The sequence below is a fragment of the Scyliorhinus torazame genome, chromosome 2 (genome assembly GCF_047496885.1).
Source record: "Scyliorhinus torazame isolate Kashiwa2021f chromosome 2, sScyTor2.1, whole genome shotgun sequence".
Lineage (NCBI taxonomy): Eukaryota > Metazoa > Chordata > Chondrichthyes > Carcharhiniformes > Scyliorhinidae > Scyliorhinus > Scyliorhinus torazame.
Genome location: NC_092708.1, coordinates 389935316 through 389953555, shown reverse-complemented (window position 1 = coordinate 389953555; position 18240 = coordinate 389935316). Strand labels below are relative to the sequence as shown.

Below are 18240 nucleotides of genomic sequence, written 5' to 3'. Positions count from 1 at the left end.
AGATTGCACAGAAAAGGACAACCCAATTGGTTATCCTGCCGATAAATAATAAGGCAGAGCTGGAAATGCTCATACAGGTCAGGCAGTGTCTGTGCAGAAAGAGATATAACATTCCTGATCAATGACCCTTTTATCATACCTAGCTTAAGTCATCAGTGAGGTATGAAGAGAGTCAACATATTCAAGGAGAAAAAAAACATAGCATAGGGCTTTTAGAACTGTTTGTGTCCAGTGAGCTACAGAATCATTCGACTGCCTGTTTCACTGTTTGCAGAATGTACTGGTGAATGAAACCTTCATGGAGTTATTGAAGAATATCACTCATGATCATCCACAGTTTCAGATTGAAACTAAAGGAATTGGAGGATCCATTGTTGGGAGCCAACCAGGTCGAACTGACCCAATGAAAGTGATACAGGTAAGAAGAGCCTATCAATGATTCCTTATTAGAGTACAATGAAGGTAGTCCTATTCAGCTAAACAAAAACTTGCATGTACCTGAATATTCCAACTTTCCCAACCTCAGGATTGATTTACAATCAATAAAGTTACTTTTGAAGTGGGCTCACTGTTGGTTTGTAGACAGTAACAAGTCTTACAACACCAGGTTAAAGTCCAACAGGTTTGTTTCGATGTCACTAGCTTTCGGAGCGCTGCTCCTTCCTCAGGTGAATGAAGAGGTATGTTCCAGAAACATATATATAGACAGATTCAAAGATGCCAGACAATGCTTGGAATGCGAGCATTAGCAGGTGATTAAATCTTTACAGATCCAGAGATGGGGTAACCCCAGGTTAAAGAGGTGTGAATTGTGTCAAGCCAGGACAGTTGGTAGGATTTTGCAGGCCAGATGGTGGGGGATGAATGTAATGCGACATGAATCCCAGGACTGTGCTACATCCGACTTAGCAGTGCTCGATGCTGACAGTGGAAACTAGTGTTCCACTTCCCAACATTATAACCCTCGACTTGGGAGTGTACAATTATTCATTTGGTAGCATGGAAATTAATTATTGCTGAAAAAAAGAACTGGGAGCAATGCCTCCACCAATCAGCATCCACTTGTTAACCAATCAGCATTCTCTTATACTCATGCTCTTTATACACTTTATACTCAGTATAACGTTGCTGTTTCCCCTGACATTGGTATTCTTGTGATTGTTCTGATCAGTGCAAGACGAAAAGCTTCGACAAAACGTATTTTTTGAGCACAGCCAGTATGCTAAACCCTTCAAGACAGGAGGATTGAGAAAGAAATATGTACTAAATAAATAGTTTTACATTGTCATTGATGGCTGTGCAATTGTTTTAAACAGGATTACCTCGACAAGCGAAAACTGCGGCTCTCCGATTTCTTTCGAAACATGGACAAAGTTGGAAATATGAGTGTACCCGTCTCCGACTTCAGGAAAGCATTACAGGTTTGGGAAGATTCAGACCTGAATGTACTTTCTGAAAATGTACACATCCTATCAACAGCTACAATTGCATTCCACATTAAGATTTGGAAAGCTAGCCTTATAGGTTTGGTCATTTCAATCTTGAGCTACATACTACGGTGCTGACAGACATAAATTATGAATCCAACTGAAAGCAGCAATGTTAAAATTAGAGCTTGGCAGTTCAGGTGTGATGTCAGGAAACACTTCTTCAGAATAAAAGGTAGAAAGAATCTGGAACTCTCGCCCTGAAAATCTGTGGCGGTTAGTTGGGGGTCAATTGAAAAATTCTAAACTTTGGGCGCAATTTAACTAAATGGGAACAAAGTCCCATAGCGAGCACGTTTGGCTGTGTGTTCCCGGCGTTCGCACTGCCGAGAAATATAACGTTATGAGACGTCACCCGAGTTCGATAGGGGGCCTCAGCGGGGAACGCGAGGCCGCCCACAGCCTCATTTCTTACACTGAGGAACTCCGCTCACCGGAACTCCTCAGTGCAGCGAGAGAGCGGGACGCCATTTTTAAATAGCGGCCCAAACTCTGGACCCCCGACCCCCCCCCCCCCCCCAAACTCACTATGAGGGGCTCCACCGGCCCCCCAACTTCCCCCAACACCCGTGCAGGGCACCTCACGGCCCAATCACCGCCGTGCAAAACAAATGCCAGCTTGGCACCTTGGCAGTGCCAACCTGGTACCCTGGCAGTGCCACCTGGTCACCTTGGCAGTGTCAGGCTGGCACCCAGTAGGCAGTGCCAGGGTGTTGGGTGGGCAGTGCCAGGGTGCCAAAGGGCATGCACCTGGGGGCCCCCCATGAGTGTTGATTGTCTGGTTCTCGTTTGTGGAGACCAGTACAGAACGGTGCTTGCCCGAGGTCTCTGAAGCGAAGACGATAGATCTAACGCCTCGGGTGCCTCGGGAAACTGCATATTAGAGTGAGACTAGCTGACAATGGGTGGGATTCGCATTGCAACGTCTTGCAAGGCTTTGAGAGCTGGGTAGATCCCAGGAGTGGGACTTCCCATCTTCTGTTGGCCACTTGGCACTGTGGTGCGCTGCCTTTCAGGCGCAATGCAGCTGTTCGATCGTGCCGAAGTGTTAAGAGATTTTAAAAATTCGTTCATGGGATGTGGGTGTTGCTGGCTAGGCCGGTATTTATTGCCCATCCCTAATTTCCCCTGAGAAGGTTGTGGTGACCTGCCTTCTTGAACAACTGTGGTGTGGGCACACCCAAAACAGAGCCAAAATGGGGAAATGGAGTTCCGATATAGATCAGCCGTGTCATGTGAGAGTACCTTTAAGAAATGGGTGTGTATATAAATATCTGTAGTGAGAGTACCTTTAAGAAATGGGTGTTAACTACTGCAGTGATGTCAGAGAGTGGTGGAGCTGGGCTGTCTGTCAGCTTTTTACTTTCGTTTTAGGCTGTTTGCTGCAGGGTGTGTTTTAGTTCCGTTTTCAGTGTTGGAGCTGAAGCCAGACCAAGCAGGTGTACTGCTGTTCTCTCTGCCATCAAAAGACTATCTCTTGACCATTTGGTGAATTCCGAATTATAAATGTTTTTAGTAGTGACTTTAACCTGATGTGCTTCTGATAAAGGTTTTGTTTTTAAGTCGTATGGATGTTAAAAAGGAAGCTTAAAGGTTTACTTAGTGTGTATTCTTTGGGGATTGTATTTGAATTAATGGTTGCTAAGATGTTCACTGTATGTTTTAAAAAGGTTAACTTGAGTTCATAGAATAAACATTATTTTGCTGAAAAAAATACTTTTCCATTTCTGCTGTACCACACCTGTAGAGTGGGCCGTGTGCTCCCCATACCACAATCTAGTAAAAGTTGTGGGTCAGGTGAACTCCATGATACACTTTGGGGTTCTCTAAACCCTGGCCCAACAGCTGTGACATAACGGAATTGTGGAGCAGACCCAAGCAGCTGGATGGTTTACTCCTCTTTTCAATCGACAATCATTCACATGATGTGGTTACTGCTTGCATTTATTGTCCAACCCTAATTGCCCATGAGAATCTGGTTGTTCCTGTCTTCTTGAACCGCCGACTCCATGTGGTGATGTTATGTTTCCAAGTCTGAATGGTATGTGTGGTTTGGTGTGGAAATTGCAGGTGGTCGTATTCGCATCTGTAGCACCATCGATCACACACGAGGCGAGACGTAAAGAACTTCAATCGAGGCTTTATTGAGCAGACTTGTTCAGACTCGTTCCCCAGCAGCTCAGTCACAGAATGCAGCTGCGGGGATTAACCCAGGTTCTTATACCCCGCCTATCTGGGTGGAGCCCAGTAGGCGGCGGAATTAATCGGGATCCAGCATCAGTCCTCCAATGGCTCCTCGGCATTCATGGTGTACCGTATTACCCTTAATACATACCACTACAGCATCCACCCGCTGTCCTCGTATTTCTAGGTGGTCAAGGTTTGGCATGAAATGTTGGAAAGCTTTGGCGAGTTGCTGCTGTGTATCTTGTTGACGGTACACCCTGCAGCCATGTTGTGCCTTTGATGGAAGAAATGAATGTTTAAGGTGGATGGGATGTTGATGAAGTGGGCTGCTTTGTCCTGGATGGCGTGAGCTTCTTGAGTGTTGTTGGATCTTCCCCATCTAGGCATTCGAAACAAACAGGAAATGATACTGAATTTTGTTTTGATTTTTCTCCTGCCTACTCCACTGTAAATCTCAGTACCACCACCCCAAGCAATGCTCATTGTAACCCCGATCCAATCTTTGATCCAGAAATGAGTAGATAGGTTTTGAGGGAGACAAATAGACACCAAGCGACACAGTAAATTTGTCCTTGGGTCTCCTCTAAACAATTACACTGAGCTGCCAGTACATTTTGCATGGGAAGGGTGGGAGGAACTTGGTGTGAGTTAGGATTTTAATTTTTTTATTTATTCATTTACGGGATCTGGGCTTCGCTGGTTCGGCCAACATTTATTGCCCATTCCTTAATGCCCTTCAGAAGGTGGCGGTGAGCTGCCTTCTTCAACCGCTGCAATCCAGGAGGTGTAGATACATCCACTATGCTGTTAGGGAGGGGGTTCCAGGATTTTGATCCAACAACAGTGAAGGAATGATGATATATGTCCAAGTCTGGGTGGTGAGTGATTTGGAGGGAACCTCCCAGGTATCTGCTGCTCTTGTCCTTCTAATGGTTGTGGGTTTGGAAGGTGCTGTCTAAGGAACCTTGGTGAGTTACTGCAGTGCATCTTGCACTGCCGCTGTTCGTCGGTGGTGGAGGGTTTGAATGCTTGTGGGAGGGGTAGCAATCAAGCGGGCTGCTTTGTCCTGGATGGTGTCGAGCTTCTTGAGCGTTGTTGGAGCTGTACACATCCAGGAAAGTGGAACGTATTCTATTACACTCCCGACTTGTGCCTTGTAGATGGTGTACAGGCTTTGGGGGGGTCAGGATGGGAGTTATTCGCCTTAGGATTCCTAGCCTTTGACTTGCCCTGGTAGCCACAGTATTAATTTGTCTAATCCAGTTCAGTTTCTGATCAATGGTAACCCCCAGGATGTTGATTGTGGGGGGATTCAGCAATGGGAATGTCATTGAATGTCAAAGGGCGATGGTTAGATTCTCTCTTGTAGGAGATGATCATTGCCAGGCACTTGTGTGGTGTGAACGTAACTTGCCACTTGTCAGCTCAAGCCTGGATATTGTCCAGCGCTTGCTGCATTTCAACATGAATTGCTCCGTTATCTGAGGGCTGAAGTATTTTGAAAGAAAGAAATTTTAAGCAGGTGCTAGGTAGGAGGCCAGCAAAGGAGAGCATTGGAGAGTCGAGTGTCATGTGAGAATACCTTTAAGAAATGGGGGTGTTTATTACTGCAGTGATGTCAGAGAGTGGGTGGAGCAGGGCTGTCTGTCAGCATTTTACTTTTGTTTTAGGCTGTTTGCTACAGGGTGTGTTTTAGTTTTGTTTTCAGAGCTGGATAGCTGCAGTCACAGCCAGAGGGGGTATTAGTCTCTCTGTCATCTAAAAAACTGTAAATCAATCCTTTTGTGATTTAAAACTAATAACTGCTCTCAGTAGTGACTTTAACCAGATGTGTTTCTGCTAAAAGTTCTTTTTTTAAGTCTTATGGATGTTAAAAGGACAGCTTAAGGATTACTTAGTGTTGTATTCTTTGGGGGTTGTATTTGAATTACTGGTTGCTAAGATGTTCACTGTATGTTTTAAAAATGTTAACTTGAGTTCATAGAATAAACATTGTTTTGCTTTAAAAAATACTTTTCCATTTCTGCTCCACCACACCTGTAGAGTGGGCCGTGTGCTTCCCAAACCACAATCTATTAAAAGTTCTGGGTCAGGTGAACTCCACGATACACTTTGGGGTTCTCTAAACCCTGGCCCACAACACAAGTCTGTAGGCAACAAAAACATGCATGAAGGTTTCAGCAAAAGAAAGACAGCGTCAGGGGTGCAGACTACAACTATCTGCTCATGAGGAGGGTAAATGCCAACGTGGGCTTTTCGCAAGGAAAACCTCGGACGAGATTCCCAGTCCCTTGATGCTGCAATCGGGAATCTCAAACGGCGAGAGAATGGAGCATCCCCTGAAAAACGGGTTCGGTTCCAGGCGGCAGACCCATTGCCATTCCTCCCCCCCCCCCCCCCCCCCCCCAATATCCGTAGCGGGCTGACCATCCTGCGCCCGAACATGCAAATTCATGATTAGCATGCACAGGCATGTAATTAACGACCTGGAAACCCCCGATATTCTCCCCACACCGTGATGCTTCGACCCGCATAGCAGGAAATCCACCAGGCGGGCTTTGGTGAAAGGTTGGCCAAGCGCAGTCCTGCTGCAGTGGAGCCTGAGAGGGGTCAGAGGACTGATAGATTACCCCTCTGCGGCTGCCAGGCTGCAGAGGGAGGAGTTCCCCCAAGGGTCCCAGGGGTTGGGTGGGCTCGGACTTTGGATGAGGAATTGACCCTGGGAATCCCCCCCCCCGGGGATGGAGGGGTTCCCTGTCTGATCTGCCCTTCCAGTCCTGGGCAACCTGCTGCAGATCACCCTTGGCACCCTCTGCTCAACAGCATCCGACCGGCCTGAGTTTGTTAGTTCTGATGGGGCCTCCTCAGCCTAAACTGCTCTGCCTGACAGCTGAAAGGCAGTCCAGGAAGCTCAGTGAAGAATTAATGCAGAAACACTTTTCTTTTCCTAACATCTGCTCCCTCAGACAAAAGCCTTTAAAACAGCAGTGTCAGAGGCTTTCTCGAGGGTCAGCATTTGTGTTGCACAGGGGAGGGGTACTGGAATTCCAGTGGAATCTGGCGAGCTCTCCACCATGCATAAATTTGCATGGTTAAGGAATGAGATAGCACCGAGACACTGCTCCCAGCAGCAGTGCGAACATGCGCGATTCTCTGTTAGCGGGAACACTTAGCACAGTGGTTTGCCCTGTGGCTTCACAGCTCCAGAGTCCCAGGTTTGATTCCCGGCTTGGGTCACTGTCTGTGTGGAGTCTGCACGTTTTCCCCGTGTCGGCGTGGGTTTCCTCCGGGTGCTCGGGTTTCCTCCCACAAGTCCCGAAAGACGTGCTGTTAGATGAATTGGACATTCTGAACTCTCCCTCTGTGACCCGAACAGGCGCCAGAATGTGGCGACTAGGGGATTTTCACAGTAACTTCATTACAGGGTTAATGTAAGCCTACTTGTCACAATAATAAAGATTATTATTATTATGAGACTCCCGAATGGAGAATTCCGGTCCTCGTTTCTGCGTAACCCTTTCCGTAGAAGTATATCGATAATGACGATGTCTCTTTCAGTGTTTCCCATTTCTCTGTTATCAATGTTATTCCATCAGCAATTCAACATCCCACTGGATCTCGTTCAGGTTGAGGAATTACTCAGCAAACTTGACCATGACAACACTGGAGCAATTGACTACCGGTAAGGAATTTCAGCGTGAGCAGAGTATGATAACACGGTTATGTTACTGGACTAGTAATCCAGCTGTTTGCACTAATGATCTCATGATATGAGTTCAAACCCCACTGACAGATCATAAGAAATAAGAGCGGGATAGGCCTCATTGGAGAGCTAGGATCATGGCTGGTCTAATTGTGGCCTCGAGCTCATAGTCCTGCCTGCCCCCCCCACCTCCCCGTCCCCCTCCCACCTCCACCCCCACCCCCCAAACCCCTTGTAGATCACAAATCTGTCGAACATTCATTTGTATCTCGAAATTCCGTCTAATTGGGGAATTTAAATTTTGTTAATTAAATAAATCTAGAATAAAAAGATAGTCTCAGTAATGGTGATCCTGAAACTGCTGGATTGTTAGAAATATCCAGCAGGTTCACTAATGGCCTTTAGCGATGAAAATCTTTGTCCGGTCTAACCTATTTGTAACTCCAGATGCAATCCAATGTGTTGACCCTTATCTCTCCTCCGAAGTCAGCGAGCAAACCCCTTTATTATGTTGAAGAAGGTGGCTCACCTTCTCAAAGGTAATTAGGATGGACAACAATTACCGTCCTTGCGAGTGATGATCACATCCCGTTAATATATTTTTGAGGTATCACATTGGAACGGACTTCCTTTCCAACAGTTGTGGACATAATTGGAAGTCAGAGACACACTCCTTGAGTGAGGGATTAAATAGCTAGTACTCAGGTGACTCAGCAATAAACACTGATCAACCCACTTGTTAGGCCTTCTCCTTGAACTGTTGCCACCAATGTGATGAAAGTACACAGGGCGCGATCCAGTGGCCACGCTGCTCCGGAATAGCAGCTTCTGCGGCGCAGCATGTGTGATATGGTACGAATTAAGTAATGGCATGATGGGAAAACTGGTCAATGGGAAGACTGGTCAAAAGGTTTGATACAATACAAGAAAGACTGAAACTGCTCATTCCAGCTCCCCAGGCCCAGGTAAAGAATGCTGCCCTCACCATTTTCAGACTAGTATGGCCGTAGGCCAACTCTGCACAATTTGAAGTCTGAAAAGATCAGCGAAGGTCGAGCCATTCAAAAACACCGGACCTCGGCAACTCCCGATAAAACTAACTCGTCATAACCCAGGGCCGTAGGAATTTAAACCAAAGATAAGTTCAGGAAGAAACAAGTCTATTCCGACCTTTCAATGTTCCCTCCGAGGACTAAATAATGGTATGAGTGATATGACCAAACATGGTCTGGTCTTTGCTTCCGTTTGTATTTCCGATCAAACTCCTGACCATACTGTTGCCACATAATCTTGATAAAGATAATGTATAAATATTGATCAAATTCTCCGCGAAAGTGCGGAACTTGTGAAAGACTGAGCAGTTTTGTTGACTGCTCTCAGACTTCAAGTTTCAGCCATTACTGCATGCAGTTGTTTTCGAAAATAAAGCTCGTTATTCTGTCTTAACGAGTGTGTTGAATTTCTCTACCACAAAAGCGGGAAAATATTGACTTTGACAATGGCCGATAAAAGCCGGGAGAATCTGCTCCCGGGATCTACCTGGCTTGCAACGCTTGCAAGGTGCAACACGATCTCGCGAGACATTGTGATGTAAATCCTGCCCACAATGGGTGGGATCATTTTTTGCCAAATCTGTATATTAGAGCGAGACAGCTAGCCTCACTCAAATGTGAAGATTCACGAGTGTCTGAGGCTTTGGGATTCAAGTCCTTCACCTCGGAAACCTCGGGTGAGCAAATGTACATCGAGGGGCGGGTAACAGTGTAAAGCCCCCTCGGTCTGGGTCATTAACACTCCAATGTATAAAAGAAACATGACAATGTAAATATTTAAGAAGGAATTGTAACGTAAAGAGCGATATGTGTGTAATATTATCAAAATTGAATGGAAGAAAGTCAAGGGAATGTGTAACTCTGATGGAAATGTACAGTCAAGACAATTCGAAATGTTCTGTAATGTTTATGATAGATTTTATGAATAAAGTATATTTTTTGGAAAAAAAAACTGGTCCCCACAAATCCCAGTTGCATGTTCTTTGGGTGGTTTGGTGCCCTGGCACTGCTGGCACCACCTGGGTAGCCTGGCAGTGCCAGCTGGGTGCTAGCCTGGCACTGCCAGGTTGGCACTGCCAAGCTGGCATTTTTGCACGTATGCAATCAGGCTGGGGGTGCCCTGCATGGAGTGTTGGGAAGCGAAGACCCTCCCATAGTGCATTTGGGCTGGGGGGGGGGTGCGAGATCGGGGATTCCTTCGGGGGCTGCGGACATCGGGACGCCATTTAAAAACGTTGCTACACTTTACAAAACGGGGTGCGACCTCGGCCACACGTTCCCCATTCAGGCCCCTTATTCAACGTGAGTTGCGTTGAATAGCCATGTGTTTCTAGGCACTGCAGAAGGAGGCCATTCAGCCCTTTGGGTCTGCACCGACCCTCTGAAAGAGCACCCTATCCAGGCCCATGCAGCACCCTATCCTCTGAACACAGCAACCCCACCTAATTTTTTGGATACTAAGGGACAATTTAGCATGGTCAATCCACCTAATCTGCTCATCTTTGGTCTGTGGGAGGAAACCGGAGCACCCGGAGGAAACGCACGCAGACACGGGGAGAACATGCAACCTCCACACGGACAGTCACCCAAGGCTGGAATAGAACTCAGGACCCTGGCATTGTGAGGCAGCAGTGCTAACCACTGTGCCACCATGCCGCTCCCACTGGCACCTCCCTTCATCCCTGGCCTGGGGGTGCATTTACATGCGGCTTTCGCAGGACCGTTCATGGGGTCCATGTTCCTCGTCATCGTGGATACACACTCGAATTGGCTAGAGGAGTACTGAGGTGTCCAGGAAGGCCATGACCACAATCAAGGCCACAAAAGAAAAGCTCTGGGGCTTATGTAGCACCCCTGATGTCCTGGTAATAGATAATGGGACGCCGTTCATGCGCAAAGAATCTCCCACATTTACGAAGCAAAATGGCATTCGGCACATTCGAACCGCCCCGTATCATACCTCCTCCAACGGCCTGGCGGAAAGGGCGGTCCAGATCTTCAAAAGGGCCATCAAAAAGCAATCCATGGGTCCATGGACACGCGGCAGGCATGGTTCCTTTTTAATTATCGTACGATGCCACATGTGATGACGGGAATCGCCCCTGCGAAACCTTTGATGGGCCGATGACTGAGGAACCTCATTGAGTCTCACGTTTCTGACCCTCGGCAGGAAAGTGGAGGTGCAGCAAGAGACGCAGAAGAGGCAGCGTGACTTGAGGACACCAGGGCAGCATTTTCACTCTGGAGTTGCAGTCTATGCCTGCAATTTTGGTGATGGGCACTTTGGCTCCCAGGCGTCGTGCTGGAGGGAATAGGTCTGGTCTTGTACAAAGTCCAGGTTCAGGGGCGAGTGCAGCGAAAGATCTTGGACCAGCTGAAGGAGCGAGAGCCCTCGGCACCCAACCGGCAGTATTGACGTCTCCTCCAAGCCAGGAACTGCCCCTCAGCCTGGGGTCCCAGCCGGCTGGATCACAGCGCTGGGCCCAGCAGGGGGAGGATGATTCCAGATCAGGGATGGACATGGAAGTGTCCGTCCATACCTGCAGACGGCGTCGTGTTCGGGACTGAGGCCCCGGCAATAACTCTGCAGAGGTCGGCAAGGAAATGGCGGTCAGCAAATCGATACGCTCCGCCCAACCCAGAGCTGCCACAAGTGGAAGCACAGCTGCTGGCAAAGCAACACAGAGGTCCTCACTGTTGGCAGATGACAGAGGACCACTGGACTTGGGAGGGGGGGTTTGGGGTTATTATTGCCCCCAGGAGGACCTCAGGGAAACTCGTGGAGTACAAGGGGCGAAGGTCACACAGCTGAAGCAATTGAACATAAAAGCCGGCCAAAGCAGGGCCTGGTGCGGTTAGGTCTCCCAAACAGGATTGTACTGGGAGCGAGTCGCTGCCTTGAGCAGAATATTGCATATAGTTGAATAAACCTCTGTTCTGTTACCGCTGGCTTCCTCAAGTTACTAAATATGGATTCTATCCAACTCCATAACCTGTTCCCACTTTCCTCCCATATCCCTTTATCCCCAAGAGATATAGTTAACTCCTTCTTGAAAGCATGCAATGTTTTGGCCTCAAATGCTTTCTGTGGTAGCGAATTCCACAGACTCACCACTCTCTGGGTGAAGAACGTTCTCCTCATCTCAGTCCTAAATGGTCTACCTGTCAACCTCTGATTGTGACCTCTGGTTCTGGATTCACCCATCCTCGGGAACATACTTCCTGAATCTGCCCTGTCTAATCCTATTAGAATTTTATAGGTTTCTATGAGATCTCTCCTCATTCTCAAACTCCAGTGAATACAGGCTGGAAACGTCAATAAAACAAGGGCAGGTAGCCTTCAGTTTTAAGGGTAAGCATATAAAACACATTCCACCCAATACTCATGATCGGTACACAGATTATGCCTGATCTTCTAGAACCTCAGCCGCATGCTACACACTAAACTGCTTTTTATCTCTTTTCAAAATAGCTTCACTCTGCCTCAGGAACCGTAGATTTTGATAAATCAGGTGACATGTACCAGAGGGTAAAGGCCAACTAGAGAGCAAAAAATGGAGAGAGAAGATGAGGTTAACTACAGAAACACTGTATGTTATGTTACCTGTTCCATTTTTGTTCTATTTACTATTAAAAAAGAAATATTAAAGTAAGTTATTCATTTCAAATTTTCTTTTCAAGGGGATGTGTATTCTGCAGAATTTGAGCATAATATCACTCATTCAGAATGTGGGAACACAGAAAATACAAGCCAGTGTAAAGGCTGCATTCCATCTAACCATCCCAAAAACAATAACCCAAAGTGTCTTCCTCAAATAGATTTAAAAACAAATTAAGCTGTATAAACTTGCATAAAACCCAAACCTTTTAGAAGCAAAGAAAAGCAATCTTAATGGGGGACTAAATAGCCCATGGACAAACTAATAATTACTCTTTCCCTAGGAAAAGGGTTCAGGTTTGGGATCTAGATGAAGGCACTGCGTATACATACTAAATTGGTACTGACTTAAAATATTACCACTTATGTGCCTTGATCATGTTATCATAGAATTTACAGTGCAGAAGGAGGTCATTCGGCCCATCGAGTCTGCACCGGCCCCTGGAAAGAGCACCCTACTTAAGCTTCACCCTATCCATGTTGAAATGTTTTAGTGACATTTGCACAAAGAAATCATCTTGGAGGCGCTAGCTGTTGTTACCAAGGTCAACACAATCAGACCATATTCATCAGCAACCATTCACAAAGAGAAGTTGATGACTGACAGATCATTGCTTCCTCGTGGTGCCTGAGGGAAATATGCTGGTCAGGACACTTCCTGGTCTGCTTCAAGTGGTGGGTGTCTTTGGGTCTTTTAACATCAGTCTGGAATGGTTGGAATTCCCTTTAAAATAGCTTGGAATTGTGGACAATTGAATAGTATGTACTCCCCTTTTAAATGTTTAGGTTAGGAATACGGGTTAATTCAATAGAATATATTTCCCCTTTAATTATTCAGAATTGTGGACAATTGCTCCAGAAGTGGCCTTTATGGTGTACCCCCAATATAATTTCAACAAGGCACTGGAAAGGCTGGAACCTAGGTGGACTTCAATATGCAGAGATCCGGCATTGTGGAGAGTTACAACTAGATTTTGAAGGGGACTTCAAGGGCCTTTGCTTCAGGGTATTGGCACAAGAAATGTCAGAACCAAAAGCAGGGTCTGGAGTTCCTACATAATTAAGAGTTGCTGACTCTCCTGGAATGTACTGAAACGGAAGACCAATCTCCAGGACACGGCTATGAACAAATCTGGAGTAAAATAAGAGGGACATTCTCAAAAAAAAATGTTTTAATCTTTCAATTCTTTGGTTATTAGTTTTAAAAGTATGTGAGATGTGGGAAAATGGCTGTTTGACTTACAGCCAAGAATCATCCAATTGGATAATGAAGAATCTGTTTGCTTTCTGATTGGCAAATAGAGAAAGACAGTGCACTACATGTATGGACATGTTAGGTGATGGCTGGTGGGGGCGGAGCATGTGGACAAGTGGTTTGAAGCAGAAAATCAATGAGAACGCCCACAGGAATCAAATCAAATTGATTGATTGATTGATTTGATTTATTGTCACATGTACCGATGTACAGTGAAAAGTATTTTTCTGCGCCCGAGGAACGTACACAGTACGTACATAGTAGACACAAGAATAATCAACAGGGAACATTGACAAATGGTACATCGACAAAACAGTGATTGGTTACAATGCGGAACAAGGGGCCAAACAAAGCAAATACATGAGCAAGTGCAGCATAGGGCGTTGTGAGTAGTGTTCTTACAGGAAACAGATCAGTCCGAGGGGGGAGTCGTTGAGGAGTCTTGTAGCTGTGGGAAAGAATCCAATCAAATTTAACCCCATTGCATCTTGGTCAATGGGCCAAAATCAATCACGTTTAGGAAATACAAGGCCTGAAAAGGCGGTCTGCAAGAGGAAGTGAGGTCTAAAGGAAGATGTTGAAATTTTGTGGAACAATTTAAATGTTGTCACCTTATAAAGATGTTTCCAGATGAGTCCAGTATCAACACCCCACCAGCTACCTGTTCTCTGGATGGCCATATGCCTTGGATGCATTTACCAGTGTCTTGGGAATTAAGAGAGATGTACTGACTTGTGAAATTTGTGGAATTTCAAACAGTTAGATGTGATTAATCGGTGTTGTTTTAATTAAAAACATTTAATAATTCATGTTTTTGGCCTCGTGTTTTATGTTCTGCCTCCTTATCGTTTTTACCCTTTCTCCCTTCATCCCAATTCTGAGCTGACCAGGAATCTCGTCAACACCAGGAATCGGATGATCAGGGATCAACGGGAGCAACTCCACAAGGAGGAAACCCGTCAGAGGAAGGAGAAACAAAAGACCCAGAGGGTGTTGAAAACGCTCCAGAGTGCGATGAAGGCCATTACTCCAGGAAGTTCAATCGTTATCTTACCCAGTCAGGTCAAGTTCCCCGACATTCACCCACTCAAATCCTTCAGTTCCCAGCGCTCAGCTGGCACATCGTTGAGCTCGTGGCATCACATGGGAATGGCGATCAGCAGTCGGTACTCAGTGCCAATCCTGAGCAGTGTACAGATGCACCGTCCCTTTAGCCATTCCACCAATGGCCCCTCGGTCTCCGGTGCCAGGTTAAACTCTTCCATCCGGGTGCACTCAGTCTCCCAACCTGACTTGCTGCCTAAATCACATGTATGCTCTCTGTCATGCCCAAGTGTGACCTCCAATCTGGATGTAGACCCTATCACAAAGTCTAGGCCAGTTACTTCATTTCGCACAGTGCAAGCATCAACCTCTGGCCACAAATGACGAGAGGTGAAGACTCAGTATTTTTCCAGTCAGTGAAATCTTTGTCGTTTCATGGGATTTTATTGGCCTGTATAAATGTATGTCAGTCATGTCCCTCTTAATCATCTCCCATTAATCACTTCCCATTAATTACCTCCCATCAATTATCTCTCAGCAGTCACTTCCCATCCCTCGCTTCTCCTCAGTCACTACCTGCTGGCCGCCTCCTGTACGACAGTGGCAAATCAAAAAACATTTTTGAAAAACAAATTCTTGCCCATTTTCTTCCCCCGCCATCTTTTGAAGACGTGCTGTGGTTCCACAGGAGTCAGGCACCATTCACCTGTCAGAAAGTAACCATTATTTGTGTCCCAGTCTTCATAATGATAAAGCATGATTTCCCAATCACCATTTTGAATTCCCTGTCCCTCGTCAAGGACATTGGCACCACTGGGGAACAGACAAAATCAACACGACCCAGGAATTAAACCTGGCATAGTGAATGGTTTCATGATCCATAGGCTACTAACCAGCAGATCAATCAGGGGAGCACTTTTCAATGCTTTTTTTATGCAATGTTTTGTAACCTTTATCTTACTGTAATTAACAAAAGAACCAGAGGCGAAATTTGATTTTCTTTTAATACACCAAGCTGTCGAGGTCTGAAAAATACTTTCAGAAAAGGTGGTGGTAACAGATTCCATACTAATATTCAAAAGGGAGTTGTTTAAATATTTGAGGGGAAAACAGTTGAATGAAATGAAATGAAATGAAAATTGCTTATTGTCAAAAGTAGGCTTCAAATGAAGTTAATGTTAAAAGCCCCTAGTCGCCACTTTCCGGCACCTGTTCAGGGAGGCTGATACGGGAATTGAACCATGCTGCTGGCCTGCCGTGGTCTGCTTTCAAAGCCAGCGATTTAGCCCTGTGCTAAACCAGCCCCTAAGGTTGCAAGGTTGTGGGAGAAAGGAAGGGGAGTGGGACCAACTGGATAGCTCTACCAAAGAGCCAACTTCGGGACGATGGGCCGAATGGCGTCCTTCTGTGCTGTACCATTCCATGACTCACAGCTGTCTTGTGAGACATGTTGCCATGCCTTGAAAAGCGAAATGTAAAATGTTGTGGAGCTATTGTTACATCACTAAGCAAGTTCATCATTAAAATAAAAACATGATACCTATTTTGTGTTAATTTGTTTGGAGAATGAATAATATGCCACTGCGGTACACGTTTTCTGAGACAGTCAACTTAATTCTACTGAAATAGATTGCTGAAAGTGAGTTAGTGCTCAAACTGAGGCTGCAGAAAATTCTCCAGACCGTTAGTATTTTTGCTTTAGAAGGACACGATGCATCAGGAGGTATTTCAGCTGATGTTAGAGTCCTACGTGAAATTAGTTCACTGATTTTCATCCTAGTTCCTGTTAGGTTTTCATCTGTGCCCAAAATGGAAACTAATTGCCAGTTCCCCCCTTTTTACCTTACTTTTATAATGTCGTTGTGGAATGCACACAGAGTGAAGACATGGAACAAAGGGTAGGGTGCAAAAATAAAGGTTTATCGATGCGTACATTAACTACTCCACTCCCCGAAGGGTCTCCCACCCCGACGTACCACGAGTAACAGCAGATTGGCTGATCGTTGCCCTTCTGTGATTGGGACCACAGAGGTACCTGCAATGGCTCCCCCAGATATGTTGACAGCCAGGTGTCAGTGTCCAGCAGATGCCCGATCGCCTGACTGGTCAAACGTTCGCAGTTGACTACAGAGACTGCCGCTGCAGTATCCAACACCACCTGTATGGGGTGTCCATTCAACTGAAGTGTGACATGGATCAGCGCTACTCATGGTGCCGCTATGCAGCGCAATTGCTGGTGTGAGTTGTCTTCCTCATCTAAATAGTGTGCCCGTTCTCAGGGAGGGCAGTCGTATCTGGCGGGTGGGCGGGCCTGCTCAGGCAGCCTAAGTTCAGGACCACCATGCCTTAGAGGCCCTAGACTCCCTGTTTTGCACTTTCGCAGGAGATGGCTCTCTCAACTGCCTGCTGTAAACCCAAGTCAGTTTCCGCCAGGAGCATCTCTTGGGTGCTGCTTGACGGATCCCATGAACCAAACGGTCTCTCAGGGTTTCGTTCAACGTTGTTCCAAACTTGCAAAACTCAGCGTGTTTCCGTAAGCAGGCAGAAATGTCAGTAATGGTTTCTCCCTGACTCTGGATGGCCGTGTGAAATCGAAAACTGGCGGACAATTATCGGTGGCTTGGGGTTAAAACGTTTCCCGACTAATGTCACTGAGGCGGTGAGAGACCACGTAACATGGTGCATCAGGTAGGTCAGACTTTTAGTGATACTGTAGGTGCCATCTCCGCAAACCGTGAACAGCATTACCTTTTGCCGTTCATGGACAATTATAATGGTTGTTCGAAAGAAATATTGCATTCACTCAATGTACTGCTCCCAGTCATCAGTACCTGCATCAAATTACTCCAATTTTCCAATGTGAGGCATGTCTGCCAGTTGATGAGCGACCTCCTGAAGCCTATGAAAAGTCTTTCGAGTTTGCAGCACTTGCGCCGACAGCAGCTCCATGCCATCCTCATCGCCAGTGTAGAATCTGTACAGAGTGACCACATGGAATGTTGGGTAGGGGTTCCAGTTATCGAGGAGTAACGGGTTCCGTTATCTGCAGATAGAAAGGAGGAGGCCACGTTTCCGAGGTTGCCACCTCCGCTGTGGTATGAAACAATTTTGTCTGAGGACAAGCTTGTGAGCACTGCTGCCTCACAGCGCCAGGGTCCCTGGTTCAATTCCAGTTCGGGTAACTGTCTGTGCAGCGTTTGTATGTTCTCCCCGTGTCTACGTGGGTTTCCTCCGAGTGCTCCGGGAGGACCTCCCACAGCCTAAAGGTGTGCAGGTTAGGTGGACTGGCCACGCTAAATTGCCCATAGTATCCAAAAGTTTAGGTGGGGCTATGGGGTTACAGGGATAGGGTGGGGGTGTGATAGGGTGGGAGTGTGGGCCTTGGTGGGGTGCTAGTTCAGAGGGTCGGTGTAGACTCGATGGGCCGAATGCCCTCCTCCCACACTGTAGGGATCCTGTGGAGATAGGGGAAGGTAGGATCTCAGACATATACGGGGAACTAATGGATAGGGAGAGGGCATTGTGGAGGATATAAAGCAAAAGTGTGAGGAGGAGCTGGAGTCATTTGCCGGTTTATGCAGCGAGGCCCTGCATAGGGTCAATTCGACCTCTTCGTGTGAGAGGTTAAGCCTCATTCAGTTCAAAGTGGTGCACAGAATACACATGACGGTGGCAAGAATGAATCTTTTTTTCCGGGGGTAGAAGATGGATGCGGTCGGTGCTTTGGCGACCTGGCCAATCACTCTCGTATGTGTTGGGCGTGTCCGAAGTTGGATGAGTTCTGGAAGTCATTTGTTGGAGGTTTTGGGGGTGAGGGTGGTTCCGAGCCCGTGGGTGGCAATATTCGGGATGTC

The 18240-nt window shown here is 46.5% G+C and overlaps 1 protein-coding gene across 1 annotated transcript in view; it reads left to right on the top strand.

Annotated features, from left to right (window-relative positions):
• Positions 1-12082, top strand: part of LOC140405658 (uncharacterized) — a 70062-nt gene extending 57980 nt beyond the window's left edge. The window contains exons 11-14 of the mRNA XM_072494183.1: positions 275-418; positions 1317-1421; positions 7271-7356; positions 11902-12082. Of these exons, the coding sequence (XP_072350284.1) occupies positions 275-418; positions 1317-1421; positions 7271-7356; positions 11902-11926 (360 nt within the window). The 3' untranslated portion in view covers positions 11927-12082. The remainder of the gene's footprint in view (positions 1-274; positions 419-1316; positions 1422-7270; positions 7357-11901) is intronic.
• Positions 12083-18240: the final 6158 nt, after the last annotated feature.